Source organism: Pangasianodon hypophthalmus, chromosome 6 (assembly GCF_027358585.1).
Source record: "Pangasianodon hypophthalmus isolate fPanHyp1 chromosome 6, fPanHyp1.pri, whole genome shotgun sequence".
Lineage (NCBI taxonomy): Eukaryota > Metazoa > Chordata > Actinopteri > Siluriformes > Pangasiidae > Pangasianodon > Pangasianodon hypophthalmus.
In genome coordinates, this window is record NC_069715.1 from 17657841 (window position 1) to 17680366 (window position 22526).

Below are 22526 nucleotides of genomic sequence, written 5' to 3' on the forward strand. Positions count from 1 at the left end.
CTTCTCCAGAGTATTCTTGATGTTGTTAAGGGGTTTTTCTTCACCAAGGAAAGGATTCTGTGATCCACTACTTTAGCTGTCTTCCGTGGTCTTTCAGGTCTTTCAATGTTATTGAGCGTACCAGTGCTTTCTTTCTTTTTAAGAATGTACCCAACTGTTGATTTGGCCACACCTAAGGTTTTTGCTATCTTTCTCATAGATTTATGTTGTTTTTTCAGCCTAATGATGGCCTCCTTCACTTGCATTGAGATCTCCTTGGACTTAATATTGGTAGCTCCAGTCGACTCCAGTCAACTCCAGACCTTTTATCTGCTTCATTTGTCTTGAAGTAACAAGGGAATGGACTGCACCTGGTCAGTTAACTTCTTGTCAGTCAATTGTCCAAATATGTTTGAGCCCCTGAAAATGGAAGTACTTTGCTTAAAAATGGCTGTAATTCCTAAATGGTAAATGCCATATTTTTGTGGAACCTCTTAAAATAAAGCTGAAAGTCTACACTTCAATCACATCTTGATTGTTTTATTTCAAATAGATTGTGGTGGTGTATAGAAGCAAAATCACAAAAACTCCATAATTGTCTAAATACTTCCAGACCTGACTGTATTATATGTAGCTCTATTAAGATCAGTGCTAGACTTGTGACATGGGAGTGTGGTATTTGGACCGGCAGCAAAATCTGTGCTTGCGAGGCTGTATGTAATATAGGCTCAGGTATTGAGAACATGTTTAGGGGCAGTGAGAACATCACTAGTGAGTGCGCTTCAGGTTGAGACAGGACAAAACAGCTGCTCGTAAATTACTTGATCAGAAACAGCTGCTCGTAAATTACTTGATAAATTTGTGGGGGCATGGAGATAGTCATCCAACAGGCCAGCTGGGAAAGGGAGAGAGCACAAAATAGAGTTGGTATTGTGGAAAGTAAGGGAAGAAACAGAAAAGAGGAGACAATCATGAATAGGACAGTATAGGCGTTAACTAACTCTTATAGCCAGAAGATGGCAGTAGTTCAACAGAAACCCGAAGAAGAAGAAGAAGAAGAAGACCCACCCATTTCTTAGCCAAAAAACATATTGCCCGAAATGCCCTTAATTATAATATGTGGCTTTCCTTGCAGCGGCAAAAGTCGCCGAGCTCACGAATTAAGAGATTACTTCGGCGAAAATACGGATAAACAAGTTGACATAATTGGAGATGAAATGCAGGGTATTGATAAGAACTCGGTGTATGCAGGTGAGTTGCAGTTAAACGCCGTCAGCTTAGCTAATTATGTAAATACTTAGTTTTAATATTTAACAAAGATATTTGAGTCATAATGGTTAGAAGATTTTGTTGTGTTATATACTGCCATATGGTTTAAAAAAATGGGGAAAAAATTACAATGGACAAAAGTTTTTGAGATAACGGAAGAGAGCTATGTTCCGTATATTATAATGACATTTCCCGCCTTTCAAGTGGGATACGCGATTTCTTACAGGCTGTCGTGATTGGTTGGGCTGTTTAAAATCTACCTAGTAACTAAAATGTATTTTCATTTATATAATTTGCTCCAGTAGTTTCAAAGAAATTATAATTTAGAACGCTAATTTGCGCCAGTAATTTCAACGAAAGATCCGCTGTCTCATATTTTAGCATGTGGCGTCAGTATTCCCGAACAGTGCGTCTCTTTACGCAATTGGGACAGTGTTAAATCAAATTATATTTTAATATTTCTTTGATATCTAACATGTCTTGTGTTAGCTGTGTAACACTTCTATTTAATACATGCCTCGAATGTATTATTATGCCTAGATTATATGGAGAAGTAGGCTTGTGTGATATAAAGGGCGATTTATACTTCTGCGTTACCGCGTGTTTGCGTTGCGAGGCAGAGAGGGGGCTCGTGGGTAAACGTGGCATGCGGAGACGTGCTAGAGTGCAGTACTCCCACAAGCTTCGGTGCTATACGTCGGGCGAATGTTGGCTGGGAGTCGTGTGTGATTGCGTACCCGGAAACGGTTTGATAAGACGTTGTGGCATTTCTTCTGCGGGTTTAATCAAACTCGGATTGTCATTGTTTAAATCAGAGTTAGAGTCGATTTGCACGCTAGCACGTCGGACACGCGTGTTTGTATTTGGAAGTGACGTCAGTCACAATCGACGGCCAAGAAGGAAAACATGCAGACAATTGTGCCAGTGCTTCACTCCTGCATGGAGGGCGCTTAGCAGAGCAATGTGGCGAAAAGATCATTCTTTCAGTTCAAAAAACAAGATGAGTGACAGTCGCAAACAAAGTAGCATTTGGATGCATTTTAATAACATAGACAACATAAAGGCAGAATGTAGAATTTGCAAGGTAAAAATATATCGAGCAGGGTCTACTAACAACTTTCAGAGGCATATGAGAACTGTACAACCAAATTTGCGCAAAGTAATTTATTTTTTATTTGTTATATGGCACACCGTGGTTCGTTTTTGAGTGTGATTTGTTTGGAATGGTTTGTGTTTTGGATAGTTCAATATAAATAAAATGTTCAATACACATGTCTAATAATGTTTGATGTTTTTAGATTATTGAAGGATTTTTATACCAAACATAATGTAAAATTATGGTTTTCTGGAAATTATAAGGTTTAGTATAATTACACAAAAGTATTGCTAATCATAGATCAAAACATTGATAAAATTTGGCTGAATTTTAAAAGCCTGTGCAAGGCTTCGGAAATGCAAAGCGAATTGCGACTGTATTTGAATTTTGGCAGGCTCCATACACGTCGCCGAGGAAGTGAAATAGCAAACAAAAAGGGTAATTGCTATTGTTATTGCGATATGGCAGGGCTATACTTTGTAAGACATGGTAAATACAATTGCAAATGGACTTTGCTTTTCCATTTGAAATTTGGCAGACATTGTACGTTCATGTAAACAAAAATGTAAATGGTAATACACAGACTTTGCTTTTCCATTTGAAATTTGGCAGACATTGTATGTTTGTGTAAACAAAAATGCAAATGGTAATACACATCATATCGCCATGTATGAAGCAAAAATGAGACACGGGGGACAACTCAGTTATGTTCATTTATACTTGCTGTTCAGTGTGAGTTTATCATAGAGGAGAAATTTTTATTAAAGACACCAGTATGTCTTAAATATAAAATTCTCGCACTGAAGAGTGAGTATGAATGAACACAAGCGAGTCAACGCTGTGTTTTATTTACAGAAAACAACAATATTAAAACAATATTGTGTTAATATAAATATATGAAGTGTGTGGCTTTATAACGGCTTTAATTTAGGCCTGTTTAATCCTGTAAGATTGTACACGTAACTTTCTATTTTTTCTAATAGACTTCCAATAAAGGGGCAGTGTAGGTGATATAAACCACAGCAAGAAAATAAAAATAAAAACTAAAGCATCTGTCAATCAGTGATTGATAGAATTGTGTATTTAAATACTAGTTAAATTGAAGTGCTTCAATACAAGAGCAGCTTATAATGCTGAATTACAGATGAGTTAAAACACTTCAGAAATGCTTGCAGTGAGAATTAAATTGGTTTATAATTAATTACGCAAGGTTTCTTTTCCCACCAGCACTTTTCAGAACAAAATTATGTCCTTGTTATGTTCTATTTATTGTTTCTATAGTGAAACATGGACCTCGTGTTTTGGCTCTTTTTCGCTGTATTGTTCATATGACAGCACCTCTTAGGACACGCTCATGTTACATGCAAGTATGAATACTTCACACTGTGTGAGCGTCTGTGCACGATGTCCTGACGTGCTTGCATAAGTAAAAAAAATCAGCCGTGACGTTCAGATGATCGTGTTTTGCAAGCGTTAGACGAATTATACGAATGAGTGTTTTTACTGCAAGCCTGAAGCAGTGCTATGTCATCGAGACACATTTGAAAGCAGATCATTCATAGAATATTCTTCTGGCTTTGGTAGCCCTTTGGAGAAGACGGGAGAAAATGCACATTCTTGTTATGTCACGTATAACTCTTTAGTTGCACTTTGTAGGGGTCAGCATAAACTGGGTCATAGTTAAATTTGAGTGAACTTTGAGTGCAGCACCAGAGTTTTTCCATAGAGATGAATAAGTGCAGATTGGTTTTGTCATGGATCATCTGTAAGTAAGATAAGCATTTTTACCATGCAGTTGAAGTATTGCTATGTCATCAGGTTTAGTGACTGCCACTGTACAGCACATGAGAGCTCACATCTCATAGTATTGAAACGCTGTTTAAAATCAGTACCCTGTCTGCTGCATTTGATGAAGTCACACTCGCATCTAAAACAATTCAGAAACAATTCAGGTGTGGACAGTGTTGAAAACAGGAATTACAATTGGGGGGATGAGGACATTATACTAAATAAAATCATGACTGTTTTTGTGCCAGGCACAATCTACCAGCAATCTTGCAATATTATTATTGTTGCCATGTTAACAATACTGGAAAATGTATTAAATAATAATAAATTAATAAATAATAAATCCTGATTTACTTTTTTTCCTCTTACTGCAATAAAGCCAGCAAGCTACTCCATTGATTCTTAAGTCGATATCAACTATAATTATGGTGTAGTGAGATAGGCTGCTGTTCTTGACAACATCTTGTACGTGAGCATCAAGGCCATGAATGTGATGCAGGCGGCTACAGGAAGCCAGTGGAGGGAGATAAAGAGGAGCGTGACAGGGGTCCTTTTGGGCTAGTTGAATACAAGGCGTGCTGCTGCATTCTGAATCATCTGAAGGGGTTTGATGGAGCTGGCTGGGAGGCCTTGGGGTAGTCTGTTGCAGTAGTCCAGTTTTGAGATAAGAGCCTGGACTAGTAGCTGTGTGGCATGATCAGTGAGATAGGGTCTGATTTTCTTGATGTTATGCAGAATGAACCTACACGTCTGTGCAGTTGTTGAAATGTAGTCTGTAAAGTGGTCATCAAAAGGCACCCCACGGTTTCTGGCTGTACTGGTTGGGTTGAGTGTGGTTGAGGCTAGCTGTACTTTGAGGTTGTGGTTGATTCTAAAGTGAAAACAATCAAGCATAGATACTGTATTTTAAAAATGTTAAATAAAATGTCCATGACCTGTATTAATGTCTTCATTATTTAAACTTGCAATAAATGGAAATGTGATTGACAGGCTCAGTAAGTCATAATTGAGCATCATCAATTTTTAAAAGTTACTTAAAACCTTGGTTTTCAACCATTTTTATGGGTAGAGGCTTGTGAGAAGTAATATCTTCCTTACACGATATTACTTTGCCACGATATCCAGTTACGTTACACTGATTATATTAGATAACATCAGAGTACACTAGTGTTAGAGAGTAAAGGGTTAATGTTTAGGTGCTCTGCATTGTAGTTATTGTAGTTTGGGGTGGGGGTTTTGGCTGCAAGTGTTTGTGTGAGCTGCAGAGACACTTGCTTTAGTATGCTGTAGTGAAAATCTTTCTTTTGTTTTTGTCCGTGGATGTAAAACCTACTGGAATAAATGCCACCCTTTCAGCAGCACTCTCTTATGACTTATCATTGTGAAGGGAAATATGGAAATTACCCTAGAGTGGCAGAAAATTTAGTGCATTCTGGCTCTTGAGCTCTCAGAGAACAGGCAAGCCTCCCAGCTACAGTCTGGAGGCGGAAATCAGGAAACATAACACTAGTACAAATTATCACTCAAACAGTATGTCTAAAGAGCAGCCTTTTTTCCCCCTAATAAAATGGCAGGTGAGCCAATCAACATGTGAATTTGCAATGATTTGTGCAGATGTTTTGAACTCCCTGATATTAACAGACACTTCCTGGAAGCCCCTTCCAAAATGGCTCCCAACTCACTGCATCTTTTGATCATTTCTTAAAATGGCTTACTTTTAACTTTGCAGTTTTTACTAACAGTAATATGCCTGTTAATTTGCTGTCCTTCTTTATGCAGTCTTGTAGTTTTTGTACCATTTTTTACATTGTAGCACTTTGATTTGCCTATTGAAAAGTGATCACATACAACACGTGCAGTTACATTCCAACGCACGAGCAGGCACACACATGCACACACGTGCGCAGATCGAAATGTCCAATCATTCAAAACATCCACTACCATTTCTGTTTGCTTGTAATTTGTGTTGTAACTATTGAACTGATTGCGTTTGCTGTCTCTCAGATCAAAAGCAAGCTACTAATACAGAACTCCAAACCTTCAGATAACTTTCTTTTCAAGTTGAAGCAAGAGGAAAGTGGCAATCCTTTGCCTCTAGACTGTTGTAACAGCAGCCTGTTGCTGCCGAAGTCTTTCATACAAACTTCCATAGGAGCAGGGTGCGTAACCAGTCTTAAACAAATAGCGTTTTCGACCAATGGAACTTTGTAACTTTTTCTGTAGTTGTTACAGGCCGTTTTTAAAGCCTCTACACTGATCAGCTATAACATTATGACCACTGACAGGTAAAGTGAGTAATATTTATTATCTCATTACAATAGCACCTGTCAAGAGTTGAGATATATTAGGCAGCAAGTGACCAGTCGGTTCTCGAAGTTGATGTGTTGGAAACAGGAAAAATGGGCAAGCGTAAGAATTAGAGAGACTTTGACAGAGGCCAAATTGTGATGGCTAGATGACTGGGGTCAGAGCATCTTTAAAACTGCAGGCCTTGTGGGGTGTTCCCGGTATGCAGTGGTTAGTACCTACCAAAAGTGGTCCAAGGAAGGACAACCGGTGAACTAGCGACAGGGTCATGGGCGCCCAAGGCTCACTGATGCGCGTCGGGAGTGAAGGCTAGTCCGTCTGGTCTGGTCCCACAGAAGAGCTATTGTAGCACAAATTGCTGAACAGTTAAAGCTGGCTATGACAGAAACGTGTCAGAGCACACAGTGCATTGCAGCTTGCTGCATATGGGGCTCTTAGCCACAGACCTGTCAGAGTGCCCATGCTGACCTCTGTCCACTGCCAGAAGTGCCTACAATTGACAGGCGAGCATCAGAACTGGACCACAGAGCAATGGAAGAAGGTGGCCTGGTCCGATAAATCACATATTTTTTTACATCATGTGGAAGGCTGGGTGCGTGTGCATCGTTTACCTGGGGAAGAGATGGCACCAGCATGCACTATGGGATGAACGCACACGGAGGCAGTGTGATGCTCTGGGCAATGTTCTGCTGGGAAACTTTGGGTCCTGGCATTCATGTGGATGCTATTTTGACACATACCACCTACCTAAACATTGTTGCAGACCAGGTACACCCCTTCATGGCAACAGTATTCCCTAGTGGAAATGAAACTAATGCAGATCCATGTCTGAAATTTTGCACACTATTTACTGTGAATAGTTCCAATTTTTTCAGAAAGTAAGATTTCCTTCAGAGATGGTCAGTTGGAAGACTTTTGTTGATTTCACATGGATTGACCCTGTGTTGTTAAGTATGTACAAGATGATACCTACATATTGTAACACCTTTCTATTTACATATGGTAATGGTTAGCTACATATGTTTATGCTAGTGCACAGCTGACAGGCAGTGGGCTGTCGACTAACATTATCAACTGGAACATAAGGGGATTTTATCCACCCAGCAAGCATACAGAGGTGCTCTGCTACCTTCAGTTTTTGAAAACAGATGTGGCTTTCTTAACCGAGACTCAGTCAGGTCCATAAATTATTATTATTATTTTTGCTGTCTACTAGAGTATATTGGAGTTTAAATTAAATAATGAATATGAGCTCAATATGCAGTGTTCAGCTTTAATTTGAGGGTGTTTAAATCCAAATCAGGTGAACATTGTAGGAATTACAACCATTTTCATACACCCATCCCCAATTTTAGGTGCTCAGTAGTAATTGGACAAACTAACAATGATAAATTAAAATGCCATTTTTAATATGTGGTTCAAAATCCTTTGTAGTCAATGAGTGCCTGAAGTCTGGAACCCATAGACATCACCAGACACTAGGTTTCTTCCCTAGTGATGCTCTACCAGGCTGTTACTGCAGTCTTTAGTTCCTGTTTGTCTTGGGGTGTTTGGTCTTCAGTTTTGCCTTCAGCAAATGAAATGCAGCTCAGTTGGATTCAGGTCAGATTGTTGGCTTAGCCATTGCAGAACATTTCACGATTTTGCCTTAAGGTCTTGGGTTGCTTTCGAAGTATGCTTCAGGTCATTGTCCATCTGCACTGTGAAGCACTGTGCAATGAGCTTTGAAGCATTTGGCTGAAACTGAGCAGATAATATAGCCTTATACATTTCAGAATTCATCCTGCTGATTTTGTGAGCAGTTACATCAATAAATACAAGGTAATCAGTTCCACTGGTAGCCATACAGACCCACGCCATAACGCTGCCTCCAGTATGCTTCACAGATGCGGTGCTGTTTCGGATCATGACCAGTTCCTTCCTGTCTCCCATACTCTTCCCATCATTCTGGTTCAAGTTGATCTTTGTCCCAAATGTCCATAGGATGTTGTTCCAGAACTGAACGGATTCTTTTTTTTTTTTTTTTTTTTTTTTTCTTTTAAATAGATGTTTTTGGCAAACTCTAATCTGGGCTTCTTTTTTTGAGGCTTACTAATGGTTTAAATCTTGTGGTAAACCCTGCCTATTTACTCTGGTGAAGTTGCCTCTTGATTGTTGACTTGCACTGATATGCACCTCCTGGAAGGTGTTCTTGATCTGTCCAAATGTTGTAAAGGGATTTTTCTTCATCAGGGAGAGAATTCTTCTGTCATCCACCACAATTGTTTTCTGCAGTCTCCTGGGCCTTTTGGTGTTTCTGAGCTCACCTATGCATTTTTTCCCCCCAGCAGCCAATTGTCCAATTACTTTTGGTCCCTTAAAAAGGGGAGTACTACCTAAGTGCTGTAATTCCTACACCGTTCACTTAATTTGGATGTAAATACCCTCAAATTAAAGGGGAAAGTCTGCACTTTGAGCTCATATTCAGTAACTTATATTATGAATGAGCTCATATTATCTAACTGATACTGGGGTAGACTGCTAAAATAATATCTTTGTCAGTGTCCAAATATTTATAGATCTGACTGTACATGAAGCTCAGATTATGCCAGACTTGGGCAGAACAGTTAGATTAGATTCAACTTTGTCATTGTGCAGCATATGAGTACAGAGCCAATGAAATGCTAGGAAGCTGGGGTCAGCGCACGGGGTCAGCCATGATACGGCACCCACGGAGCAGATGTGGTTAAGGGCCTTGTTCAAGTGTCCAACAGCAGCAGCTTGGCAGTGCTGGGGCTTGAACCCCCGAACTTCCGACCAGTAACCCAGAGCCTTAACCGTTCAGCCATCACTGCTCACTCACACTCCACGAATAAGGCTAGGGGAGTTGTGATTTTGATCCACAAGTCATTGCCATCAACAGCCTCTGACACTATATCTGACCCTAATGGAAGTTTTGTCATTGTGGTTGAAACATTATATGTTCCCCTTCGAAAGTATTGGAAACAGCAAGGCCAGTTCTGTTGTTTTTTGCTCTACACTGAAGGAATTTGGTTTTGAGATCAAAAAGATGAATGAGATGATGGATCAGAATTTCAGCTTTCATTTCCTGATATTTACATCTAGATGTGTTGACCATCTTAGAACATGGCACCTTTTGTTTGAACCCACTCATGTGGAACATGTGACTGAAGATGCTTCTTGCTGCCCAGGCGTGCCCTCTTAGAATGATTGTTTAAAAAATTAATAGCGGTGAATGTCTACTTTTGGGTTGAGCCCTGAATTTCACCTGGGTAGACTACATTTGTTGTTAAAAAGGATAAACCAACATGAAGACCAGAGAGCTGTCTATGGGAGAAAAGCAAGCCATTTTGAAGCTAAGAAAAGAGGGAAATTCACTCAGAGCATTGGGCATAGCCAACAGTTTGGACTGTCTTGAAAAAAGAAACCACTCGTGTACTAACAACCAGACATCAAACAGGTAGTCACAGGAAAACAACCGCAGGTGATGCTGAACATTGTGAGAGCTGTGAAGAAAAACCAAAAACAATATTCAGTGACTTCAACAACCTCCACAGGGCAGGAGTGAAGGTATCACCTTTTGAAGAATACATCGATAGCAGAAACATAGAGGCCATACCACAAGATGCAAACCACTCATCAGCAATAAGAATTGGAAGGCCAGATTGGAATTCTCAAAGAAATACAGAGATGATCCAAAACATACAAGCTCATTGATCAAGCACAGTGGAGGCAGTGTCAAGGCTTGGGCTTGCATGTCTGCTTCTGGAATGGGCTCGCTAATCTTTATTGATGTAATTCATGATGGTAGCAGCAGAATGAATTAAGAATTCTAGAGAACTGGATTTTTCCAATAATAGGTCCCACTGTTCCTAATGGAGGCTTATCTCCCTTTTATTGTCTGATGCATCTTCCATTACTTCTGTTAACACAGACATAGATAGTTTGTTAGAAACCATCTCAAGAAAGATAATGTCCCCTTCTCTGTTATGGGAAAATTTTAAAGCATATCTCAGAGAACAGATTAGATTATTCACTTTTCATCACAAGTCATGTGTGGCCTGCTCATCAGAATTTTTAACATTTATATCAGAATCTGACAAGGCCTATGCTATTGATCTGAACAGTGATCTGTATAAACGTTGGATGATGTATCAAACAGAATTTGACCTGTTCTCCACAGGACAGAGGGGCCTTATTCAAGTCAAAACACATTTTATGAGCATGGAAAAAAGCTGTGCATGCCCATCTAACTAATCATCTGGACATTAACAATCAATTTAGTGATTTTTGTTCTAACCTGTATATATTCAAAAGCCCCCAAGATCAATGTTTAATGGACTCTTTGACAGATTTCATATTCCATCACTAGATAAAGAAACAAAGATTTCCCTACATAATCTTATTGCTTTGGATGAGATAAATAATGAAATTACATGTATGTAGAATGGGAAATGCCTTTATTTAAATATAATTTGCTGTATAGTTGTTTTTTTATTTTTTTTATTTATTTATTTTTATTATTATTATTTTTTTTAAATAAAACACCCAAACCCACTCCTTTACTAGCAGCTGTATTTGTAGAAGGCCTACAGCCATCAAGCCTCCCTCCCACCTTTTTTCAGGGATCCTTAACTGCTCTTCTTACCATACTGTATGTATTACAGTATAAACCGGGTAAAATTGTGATTCAACCCCGTTTTACCTGCTCTTATTGCCATTTGACAAGTTTTGGGGGCAAGAGTAGCCTGTTAAGGCGGAACGGTATCCATCCCACTCAGAAAGGTGCTGCTCTCATTTCTTGCAGCATAGCTCATAGCCTCAGAACTGGCCTAGTTAATCAGTGACAAGCTAGGGCCAGGGAGTGAACAATCAGGCCAAACCAACCATCTGCTAGCTGCATTGAATCATCACTCAAGTTCCACCATATTGAGACTGTGTCTGTTCCCTGAGCTAATCAAAAATGTAGAAAAACTCAAATTTTGTTTTAGTACCCTAATTAACATTAAATTAGATCATATTGAAGGTTTTAGATGCATAGCTAGCACCTTTGATCAGAATCCAAGACCGTTAAATATTAGACGCCTTGCACATAAAGCACTTACTGTTAATGAAACTATTACTGATCAGGAGTTTAATATACTCTGTTTAACAGAAAAGTGGCTTCAACCAAATGAGTATGTAGCACTAAATGAAGCTAGTCGTCCTGGATAAGAAGGAGGTGTCAGTCATTTATAATCAAATTCTAGGCGTCACACATAAATTCGATGCATTTCAAGTTCTTTATACCAGCGTAACACACATAGCCACAAAAAATAAGTCTACCCAGTAGATTCCACTAATTATTATTTTCAGAGCCATATTCTGAAATTCTTCGTGAATTTGCTAATCTCAAACATGGTTGTTTCTGCAGACAATTTATCCTGGTTGGTTTATCCTTTTTAACAAACTAATTGTTGCAGACTGTAACATTCATTTTGATAAGTCACAAGACCTGCTAAGAACAGCCTTTGTGTCCATTCTAGTTTCAGAATGGGTTAATCAGAATGTAATAGGACCCACTCATAATGGGGGACACACTTTTGATTTAATACTAACATTCGGATTAAATATAGAAAATATAGTCACGCTTCCACAGGCTGAAGCAATCTCAGATTACCTCATCTAAATTAAAACGTGTCTTAGTTAAAATATACCCCCTCCTTCAATTCTATGTTTTTATTTATCAGGGCCTAAATAATAATTATGTGGTCCTCACCAACTTCAAAGGCAAAGGCATGGACAAGCTTCTCTGCATCCAGCTGATTTAAGATTGGGTGAAGTTTATAGCTGTTCTTGAGGTGGGAGTAAGAGATTTTGCATAGATGTTTGATATTGGCATCAAAGGTTAAACAGGAGTCAAATTTTACACACAGATTGGAGACTAATGCAGAAAGAGGAAGCTCTTCTGTTTTGTAATTGTTTAAAAAGTGAAGGTTGTTTTCCAAATTGTTTGGAACATTTCTTGTTGAAATTAAGTGTTACGGTTTTGCATATTATGCTAATTAGCAAAAAAAATCCATCATGGAGGAAATCAGTGGCCAGGGATTTGATGAATTTGTCTAAAGCCAAGGAATAAAAAGCAAAAAGAATTTTTATGTATGCCTTAACGGTTCTTAAGATAGATGACTTTGAGAGCAGAAATATAGAGGCCATACCTCAAAATCATCAGCAGTAAGAATCAGAAGGCCAGATTGGAATTTGCAAAGAAATAGAGAGTCACAAAAGTTCTGGAACTAAGATTAACCTCTACCAAAATGATAGGAAAGCCAAAATGTTGTGAAAGAAAGGATCTGCTCATGAACCAAAACAGTCGAGCTCATCGGCCAAGCACGGAGGAGGTAGTGTCATGGCTTGGGCTTGCACATGTCTGTTTCTGGAATTGGCTCACTAATCTTTATTGATGATAGCTCATGGTGGTAGCAGCAGAATGAATTCAGAAATCTACAGAAACATTCTGACTGCCAATTTACAGAGAAATGCATACAATCTAATTGGGTGGAACTTCATCATGCAGCAAGACAGTGACCCAAAACACACTGTCAACACAACAAATGACTTCATCATTGGAAAAACTGGAAGACTGGCAAATCACCAGACCTTAAACCAATTGAGCATGTAAGGGAGAAACCCCACCAAAACAAACAACTGAAAGAAGTTGTGGTACAAGCCTGGAAAAGCATCACAAAAGAAGAATGGATCAATTTGGTGATGTCAGTGGGTCGCTAGCAGTTACTGCAACCAAGGATTAAGTGTTTATTTACTTTAGGACTATCTGTTCCACTACTCTAGTTCACCTAGAAATTAGGCAGTCTGCCACCAAAGGCACCATGTTCTAAGTTGTTTAACACATCTAGATGTAAATTTCGGGAAACGAGCTAAAATTCTGATCTATCGTCTCATTCATCTTGTGATCTCAAACCCAAATGACAAATAAACAAAAACAAAAGAATTGGCCTTTCCATTCTGTTACTTTTGGAGGGGACTGTACTGCTAGCTTTCAAATGATTTTAGTGATGTTAGAAAAAGAGATGGGCATGCATCCCCGTTGCAAAAAAAAACTGGGTAGCCTAGCAACTTGATGGTACTTTTGTAATCTGATTGAGGAATCCATCAAGAATTTTATTAGGAATTGGATTGGCTTTAACTTAAATGTTATCCGCTAATTATTATACCACTAATTATTACTAACTGATTACCACTAATAAACAGGGAGTGCTGTTCAGCTAAAGCCTGGTTTACAGACTATATGGCCAAATGTTTGTGGAAACCTGACCATCACATGCATTTATGTACCTTCTCCAAATTGTTGCCATAAAGTTGGAAGCACACAATTGTATAGGATGTCTTTGTATGTTGTAGCATTCCAGTTTTCCTTCACTGGAAGAGGCCTAGCCCAAACATGTTTCAGCATGACCGTGCCCCTGTGCACAAAGCAAGGTCCCTGAAGATATGGTTTGCCAAGGGTGGAGTGGAAGAACTTGAGTGGCCTGCACAAAGGATGGCATGATGACTGCATCCCAGGCCTTCTTGCCCAACATCAAATCCCCACAGCCACATACCAAAGTCTAGTGGAGGTAATTATAACAGTAAAGGGAGTACTAAATCTGGAATGGGATGTTCAGAAAGCACATGTGGGTGTGATGGTCAGGTGTCCACAAACTTTTGGCCATATAGCAGACTTCTTTGTTAACTACAGTTATCAATTACAGTTGAGGTCAAAAGTTCCCACAAATTCTTTGGTTTTCCAGCATTTTTTTGTGTATTTAAACCCTTTCCAACAATGACTGTATGATTTTGAGATCCATCTTTTCACACTGAGGACAACTGAGGGACTCATATGCAACTATTACAGAAGGTTCAAATGCACACTGTTGCTCCAGAAGGAAAAACAATGCATTAAGAGCCGGGGGGTGAAAACTTTTGAACAGAATGGAGATGTGTACATTTTTCTTATTTTGCCGAAATATCGTATTTTTTCATTTAGTACTGCCCTTCAGAGGCTACAGAAGATAGTTACATGTTTCCCATAAGACAAAATAAGTTAAATTTACCCTGATCTTCAAATTCAAAAGGTTTTCACCCCCCGGCTCTTAATGCATGTTTTTTCCTTCTGGAGCATCTGTGAGCGTTTGAACCTCACAGATGCTCCAGAAGCATCTGTGAGGTTCAAATGCTCATATGAGTCCCTCAGTTGTCCTCAGTGTGAAAAGATGGATCTCAAAGTCATACAGTCATTGTTGGAAAGGGTTCAAATACACAAAAAATGCTGGAAAACCAAAGAATTTGTGGGACCTGAAGGATTTTTCTGAAGAACAGCAGGCAGTTTAACTGTTCAGGACAAACAAGGGACTCTTGAACAACTATCAGTAAACAAAAAAACACAGCTGTGGATCATTCAGGTAACAACACAGTATTAAGAATCAAGGGTATGTAAACTTTTGAACGGGGTCATTTTTATAAATTCAACTATTATTTTCTCTTGTGGACTATATGTAAACATCTTTTATGTGAAAGATCTTATTCAGGTCGGCACTAAATAAACAATAACATGCATTTTGTATGATCCCTCTTATTTTGGTAAAATAATAAACATTTTGCAGATTCTGAAAGGGGTATGTAAACTTTTGACCTCAACTGTATATTGTGTTGTATATGGATATAAAGTGCAGGGCTTTATACCGGCAGTACTTCATTATAATGTAATCCTGCAGGATCGCAAACTTTACTTTCTCTTTCATCTAACAGCCTCCAAATAAAGCCACAGCGTAGAGAGGTAAACCACAGTAGCACAATAAAAATGAAACAAACTAAAGCATATCCACTCTGTGATTGATAGAAGTGTGGATTTAAACAGTAGTTAAAGTGTTTTGATACAAAAGCTGCACATAGCACTGAATACAGATGAGTAAAATCTCTTCAGAAATGTTTTTACTGACAACTGACTTGGCTTATAATTGATCACGCAAGGCTTCATATTTCCAGCACTTTTCAAAACAAAGTTATGCCTATGTTGCCTTCTGTTTATTTTTTCTATGTGAAACACGGATCTTTCCTTTGTTTTCTTGCTGTCTTAATTCTGCTGTGGTTCATGTGTCTGTGCCCCTGGAGGATGCGCTCACATTGCATGCAAGTATGAAGATGTCTGCAAGTGTGTGCACAATTTCTGATGTGCTCGCAGAGATGTGCTCGCAAAAGTGTAAATCAGCCCTAAACTAACACTTTCAAATGGTGTTAGTTCCTTATGGAACTAGATTAGTTCCTTATGGCTTAGTGTTCTGTCAGTGGCAAAATGATCCTAAACAGTGTCCTAGCCTGCACTGGCCAGACATATGTACATATCTCTTAGAAACTGAGTGTTTATACTAGAATGAAATTTAAGCATACAAATCTCTTGATACTTACATCTTTGTTGTTTGTGAGCACGTTTAAGACAATATTTTTGATGAAAGCCAAGGTGCTGCCCAATCAGATGTCATAAACTCATTTGTAAGCTGAAGAATGTTTTAGCTCGCTAAAGGTGTCCATTATAGGCAACTGTTGAGGAAGAACCTGACCTAGATATCTAGTATTAGATAGCTAGTTTTTTTATGTAGATTTTAGGTGACCTATGTAGGTTTTGGGTTAGGTAAATTCAAATTCAATTTAAATCCTGGTAAATTCTAAGTTAGCACATCAACTTCACTGATACGACTGTTAGCTGCTTACCTGAGGTCACTGCAAAGATGTAGCTCCTTGGACCAATTATTCCTCCCAATTGCCTGTAAGCATGAGCATATTCTGTTGGCTTGGAAAGGTGTCAGATTCGACAGTATGCAGTAAAACTAATATGTTCATGAACAATTCTGATACGCAACAGCACAAAAACGACATTAAAAAAAAAATTCTGACTTGCTATACCTTGCTATACCTTTTGGGGGTTTTTTCTGCATCTGGAGACATGGCTGATGTCAAAGTGACATGTCTCACTCAGAGGTCTATAAAATATAGGATTTATGAGGTGAGGAAATGCTTAAGTCCACAGTCAGAAATTCTAAAGAAACACAACCTTAAATAATTTCAATAAGCATATAAAATGGGGGAGCAAAAACATGACTACCATAAACAACAGCAGTTGCCCTGTGCTGCTTCAGTACATTTTGAATGCTTGCAGCCATAACTGCTTGATTGCTCTGGCAAAAAACCTCTGAATGTGCAGTTTAATTTCTGCAGAAGAGTCTGATTAAGTGGACTGGTAATTAGTGGTTAAAGGCCATAGTGTGATCCAGAATGTACCACAGGTGCTCTGAGGGGTTACAGGTTAGTATAGGGATAACAGATTGAGTATGCTCATCTGTGGATTCGTTCTGCTTAAACCTCATATACAATCATGAAAATGTGAAGCAGCTTTACTTCGTGGAGTCTAGACATGCTGTCTGGCCATGCTAGGACATTATATGCCAGTTTGATGCATATCATTGTCCAACCTAACCTTAGTGCATATCCTAAATGTTTGGTGTGTACTAACAAGATTCAAATTTTTCCCCAGACCCACAGAAGGAGAAAAATTTGAGAGGTGCTTTGCGGTCTGAAGTTGAAAGGTGAGTTTATAATAATTTTGTTATAATAATGCACAACTGGCTATTTACCCAAGTGGCTGCTGTAAACAGATTTTTATTTATATGACACTTCTAAGAATCATACATCAAATTTATGACCAAGTTTTTTTCCTCTGAAACAGGAAAATCAACAAAGATGATATTGTAATTCTGGATTCCTTGAATTACATTAAAGGTGAATTATATGCATATTTTCAAAATACTAAATAACTTTCCATGGTGTTATTTGCTGATAGAATTTTGGGAAAAGGTACTAAAGACATTCACTTTCTGCCCTGTCTTATTTTATTGTGACTCTTATAAAGTATTTGTTATTATATTAAATATTCTAAAAACCTATTTCTGGGACTTTCAATGGGTTTAATTGGTTTTCCAGGTTACAGATATGAACTCTTTTGTCTCATCAAGCATGTACAGACACCACACTGTTTGGTATGTGCAATCATGATATAAAACCTCATTCAAAACAATCAGCATCTTTAAGATGATTAAACAAGTTTTAATGTTTCTATGTTCTGTATGCACAATGTCATTATTCAGGTCTACTGTTTGACATCGGCTGCATTGAGCTCTGAGTGGAACAAGGAAAGAGAAGCAGATTATCGATATTCCCAGGAAATGTAAAAATATATTTAACTCTTTCTTGTAGTCTTAGGTTTAAGATTCAAAAACACATTTTCTGCATGGAGGTTCTCAAAGCCATAATGACCACAAACCACCATGTGCATTTTATAAATCTGTCCTGTACTGTTTATGCAGAAAAATTCTAGAATATTTGTAAAAGGTTTTTCAGGAAACAAGCCCTCAATACACATTTGTGAATATTTTCAGCATGTTTGAATTATACATTTTTGCAGTGCCATTGTTCGGTTTAATTATGGACTTTTCCTTTTATAGTCTGAATGCTCTAATTTTGAGATTTGAAGCCCCTGATTCAAGAAATAGGTGGGATAGTCCGCTCTTTACTATTCAGAAAGAGGACAGACTTCCATTTGAAGCTATCTCTGATGCCATTTTGAAAAGGAAAGTGCCACCACCTAACCAGTCTACACAAAGTGTAAGAAAGTTCTTAGTTTTATTATATACTTCAATATATGGATATAACTGCTTGCACCAAACATTTACTGTAGGGGAAATAGGTCTGTTTATACAGGAAGCACTAGAAATGCAATATAGGTGCTTCTCTATAAATTTAATTAATCAGTCTCATTTAATCACTCTCATAAAATCTCTGTCTTTTTAGATTAGAATTTTAATTAGAAATTAAAATTAACCTTTTAAGTAAGTCAGAATTACTAAAATCTCACTTTTAGCTGAGAACAATAATTCTAGTAGGCTGTAAAGATGCCAAAGCAAGCCTAATATGGCTATTATAACAGTCTGCACAAATGTATCATTTTCACAGATGCTTTCAATCCACCAACATAGCTAGCAATGAGCTGCAATCATGCATGAAGCAAAAATACTCAATTTGTTTTTTGTTTTTTTTGTTTTGTTTTGTTTTGTTTTGTTTTAATAAGATAAGTAGCTATTTCACCCAAAAGCAAGATTTGGGAAATTGCAGCATTGCACTGGCAAAGTGAAAGGCACCAGTTTTGTGGTTTACAGTTCAAAAGTAAATAGTGTATAGCTATGATCAGTGAATCATTTAAAATTCAGATTTCTTTTTTTCTTTTGTGTTGTGCAGCAACCACTATCTACCACCAACTTTTTATACGAACTGGACAGAGTTACTCAAGATGTCTTAATGGTAAAGATTTCTTTTTTTAGCTGATAATAGCTCCTTTAGGCCTATGAGTATACATCTAGATTTAATACCTTTTGTACCACAAGATGTACTTGTATACGTTTAGCTTTGCATTATGTGCTTTTATATTCATGATGGATTTTTAGTCACTGTCTAAATCACTGTCTTAAATTTGCATTTATCTCCTAGGCTGTTCTTGACTCACAGAAAACCAGCATTCCTGGGGATGTTATTGCAATTCCAGGAGCTACAGAAAAAATATCCTTTTCATCCCTTATTGTGTTAATTGCGTTATGGCTGTTTTATACCTCTGTTCTGGTCCAGCTGGTTTGAAATTCACAAAAATAATACACATTGGTCTATTGACCATGTATTATGATATGACAAAAATATCTTATTATACTTCATAACATAACATTATATCATAATATTAAGATTTGCTAACAAATTACCAGCAAAGTTGAGAGAATATGAAAAATATAATTAAAGTCAACAAAAATTAACAAATTAAGCAATCATTATTATTACAGGTTTTAATGTCCAGTTTGGATTTAAGGTGTGATTTCAGTATCATTCAGTATCATTGCAATATTTCCCAGCTCTACTAGGCCAATTCAGATAATTTTAAAGTGTTGAATTTCTTTTTTGTATCAAGGTATCAGGTGCCTTTCCTTGTATGCAGAATGCAGTACTTTTTTGGCACCAATCATGCTGATGTTTGTTGTCGTTTTAACAACGCATGGTGAAGTTCAAGTGCTGAATTTTGTGAGGGTATCTCAAAAAGGGCTGCTTTCTTAGTAGTGCATCTTTGCAAGGAACTTATTGTTATGAAAGTGGCATTGAACAGTGGCATTTAGTAGTTATGAAACTTGCCTAAGAATCAACTAAACTTCAATTCTAAAACTGGACTCTCTTTTTCCCCTCCCTCCTTCTCCATCATCCTTACTATTGTGGAGGACAGTGTGCTCATGAGTACCTGAAAGAGTACCTGGCAAATTTCCTGGTCCTTACCTGTGTACTAAATGTGCTTGGTAGCATTTTTAACTGCTTATGCAATTCTTGTATCCAAGAATTAGTGCAGGTTAGCAACAATCTGCAGTGATCACTGGGACAAGCATATTGTGTGTATATTCTTTTTTTCATGGACTGGGGTGAAAATTATATCGTGACTCCCTACTAGTAGCGCTAGACAAGAGAATACATCACTCCATCAGTCAGTGTTGAAGCAGAGCCGGAATCAGCAATTCCATGACTTACCACTAAGAGCACTATTCTGTGAGCAACCACATGGTGATTAGTGCCAAAGAAAAAGAATCAGAAAGAAATCAGAAACATCTCAACAAGGATGCAGCAGTAGGTCGGCTACAAGTGTTTGAAGCTCCAACCAGCAATATAGAAGTTGCCTTGGAAGCTTTCCTGAGAATCGCCAAGGTTTCCACACAGGAAAATGGAGGGTTACCCACTCCAACCCATATGTGCAAGCTAGCGAAGTTCACTAACTTCATGGCTCAGCACTATCAATGCCGAATTATGAGGGCACACACTCAACTGTGCTGCACACAAGAAGGTATCCAGGTGTTGAAACATTGCCCCTGGTGGAAATGAAAGGTGAAATAGAAAATTCTGTTTTGACAGATGTTTGGTGTAGTCAGTGGACCTTAAATATCGTTAATAGGCATAGTAACATGGTTTGAGGAAGATGACATTTATAAATGTATATTTATATATAGTATGGTGTGAAACACAATAAATTATTGCTGCTTCTTCTTAATAGTTTCTAAAGATGCTTTAATAGTTTTTGGAATTCAAATGCCACCTACCAGTATTTACTACAAAAAATTAATTTCCTCAACCTCCTCAACACATTGATGTAACACGAAGCCTTAACATAGCTGAACTGAGGAAACTTCGGCGACAGTTCATCAGTTACACCAAGATGCACCCAACAGAGAACATTGGACAGATAGCCAATATGTTTGTGCAGTACCTCAACAAGAGTGTGCACTGATAGCTGCCTGTAAATTTAACAGCACATTTTAGGGTTTTTTTTCTTCAGTGTTTTAAGAGTTATAATTATTCATTGTTCTGTTTAACATGTTTTTGATTATGAATTTAATAAAACGTGTATATATTTTTAGAGAACTTAGCATGTTACAACTAAATGTGTTTATGTATGTATAAATGTATTTATGCTTGTAGACACCAACTGATAGAATTACTTTTCCACAGTACTAATTTCCAAATTCCATACTAAGTTCCAATTTGATGTCCAATGTGAGAGTCTTACATTCAAAGAATTCTGACTGAAGAATTCATACTAATCCTGGGATTTTATTAAAACCAAAGCTATTAAACCATTATTCCGTGGTGTTAAATTGTTCTAGTTGTTTATGTACTTGTGTTTAAATATTTGTTAGTGTTCTTTACATCAATATCCAAGCACATGAGACCAACGTCTTATTTTGCCTAATTGTATTAGTCATTCTGATGTATTGGGTCATTAGTCATTTTTGTCAGATTTGTGTAATCACTTTTCATAATAAAATTTCCATCTACACCAGTCAGCCATAACATTAAACCACTGACAGGTGAATCACGTTTTCTTACATCATGTGGACAGCCGGGTGCATATGTGTCGCTTACATGGGGAAGAGATGGCACCAGGATGCTCTGGGAAATGTTCTGCTGGGAAACCTTGGGTCTGGCATTCATGTGGCTGTTACTTTGTTCAGGTAGGTGGTACGTGTCATTGTTGCAGACGAAGTACACTCTACATGGTATTCCCTAATGGCAGTGGCCTTTTTCAGCAGGATAATACTCCCTGCCACACTGCAAAAATTGTTCAGGAATCATTTGAGGAACATGACAGAGTTCCAGGTGTTGATTTGGCCTACAAATTCCCTAGATCTCATTCCAATATATTAGGTCGTGAAAACAGGAATGGATATGGTCAGCACCAAGCAAGAAATTCCCCCAAATATTAATGGTCTGGTGTTTACTTCGACTTCCCTGTAGGTTCCAAAGCTGACGACCAGTGAGTGATAGACTGAAACATTACTGAAACATGCCAAATCTTAAAAATATGAGAAGAGTATGCCAGTTTTAATACCACAAACATGTCCACCATCACCGTTCAGTGTCCGTGTCAAAAACTAGATGAAAGCACGAAGCAACACACTCCTGGCAAGCATTTGCATTCAGGAAGTCTTTCCTCACCAGTTCAGTCCAGTGTGAAGAAATCACCACAGTAATTGCAGTTCACAGCTGCAGATAGTATGAGACTCTACTCAGAAGTGGAGAACGCAGGATTCAAAATTCAAATATTTGGCATTTTTGGGCAAATACAAGAATGACCAAGTAAAATTCATTTTTAATTAACATTTTTTGCATGCAGTCAACATTTAAATAAACATAAATAAAATAGTCATAGGCCTATGAATGCAACAAATAGCTGAGAACAAGAAAATATTCTGTTAATGAAACACATTACTTTGACACAGCTGTTAATAACATTTAATTCATCTTTGTTTTAACTAGATTGAAATTTATTTAAAGAAGCACCAAAACATTATCTTGCAGTGCATACTCTGAAATGTAAGTCATTTCCGCTTATTTGCAGCTGGATCAGGTTATTAAAGAGAATTGGGTACCATTTAGCAAACTACATGAATCTCATTTTAATTTCTGTCTCCTTTTTTTCAAC

General features: G+C 37.9%; 1 protein-coding gene across 2 annotated transcripts; it reads left to right on the forward strand.

Annotated features, from left to right (window-relative positions):
• The first annotated feature begins 901 nt into the window (after positions 1-901).
• kti12 (KTI12 chromatin associated homolog) lies at positions 902-21198 on the forward strand. Of its 2 annotated transcripts, XM_026935202.3 has the most exons (9): positions 911-1230; positions 17007-17058; positions 17199-17251; positions 17453-17508; positions 17617-17696; positions 17974-18133; positions 18764-18826; positions 19013-19081; positions 20688-21198. In XM_026935202.3, exons 1-9 carry the CDS (start codon positions 1080-1082, stop codon positions 20829-20831), a joined length of 828 nt encoding a protein of 275 aa, XP_026791003.1. In that variant the 5' UTR covers positions 911-1079; the 3' UTR covers positions 20832-21198. The 2 variants fall into 2 exon arrangements, with proteins under 2 accessions (XP_053091037.1, XP_026791003.1); XM_053235062.1 differs by lacking the exon at positions 18764-18826 and having other exon boundaries at positions 902-1230.
• The last annotated feature ends 1328 nt before the right edge of the window (positions 21199-22526 follow it).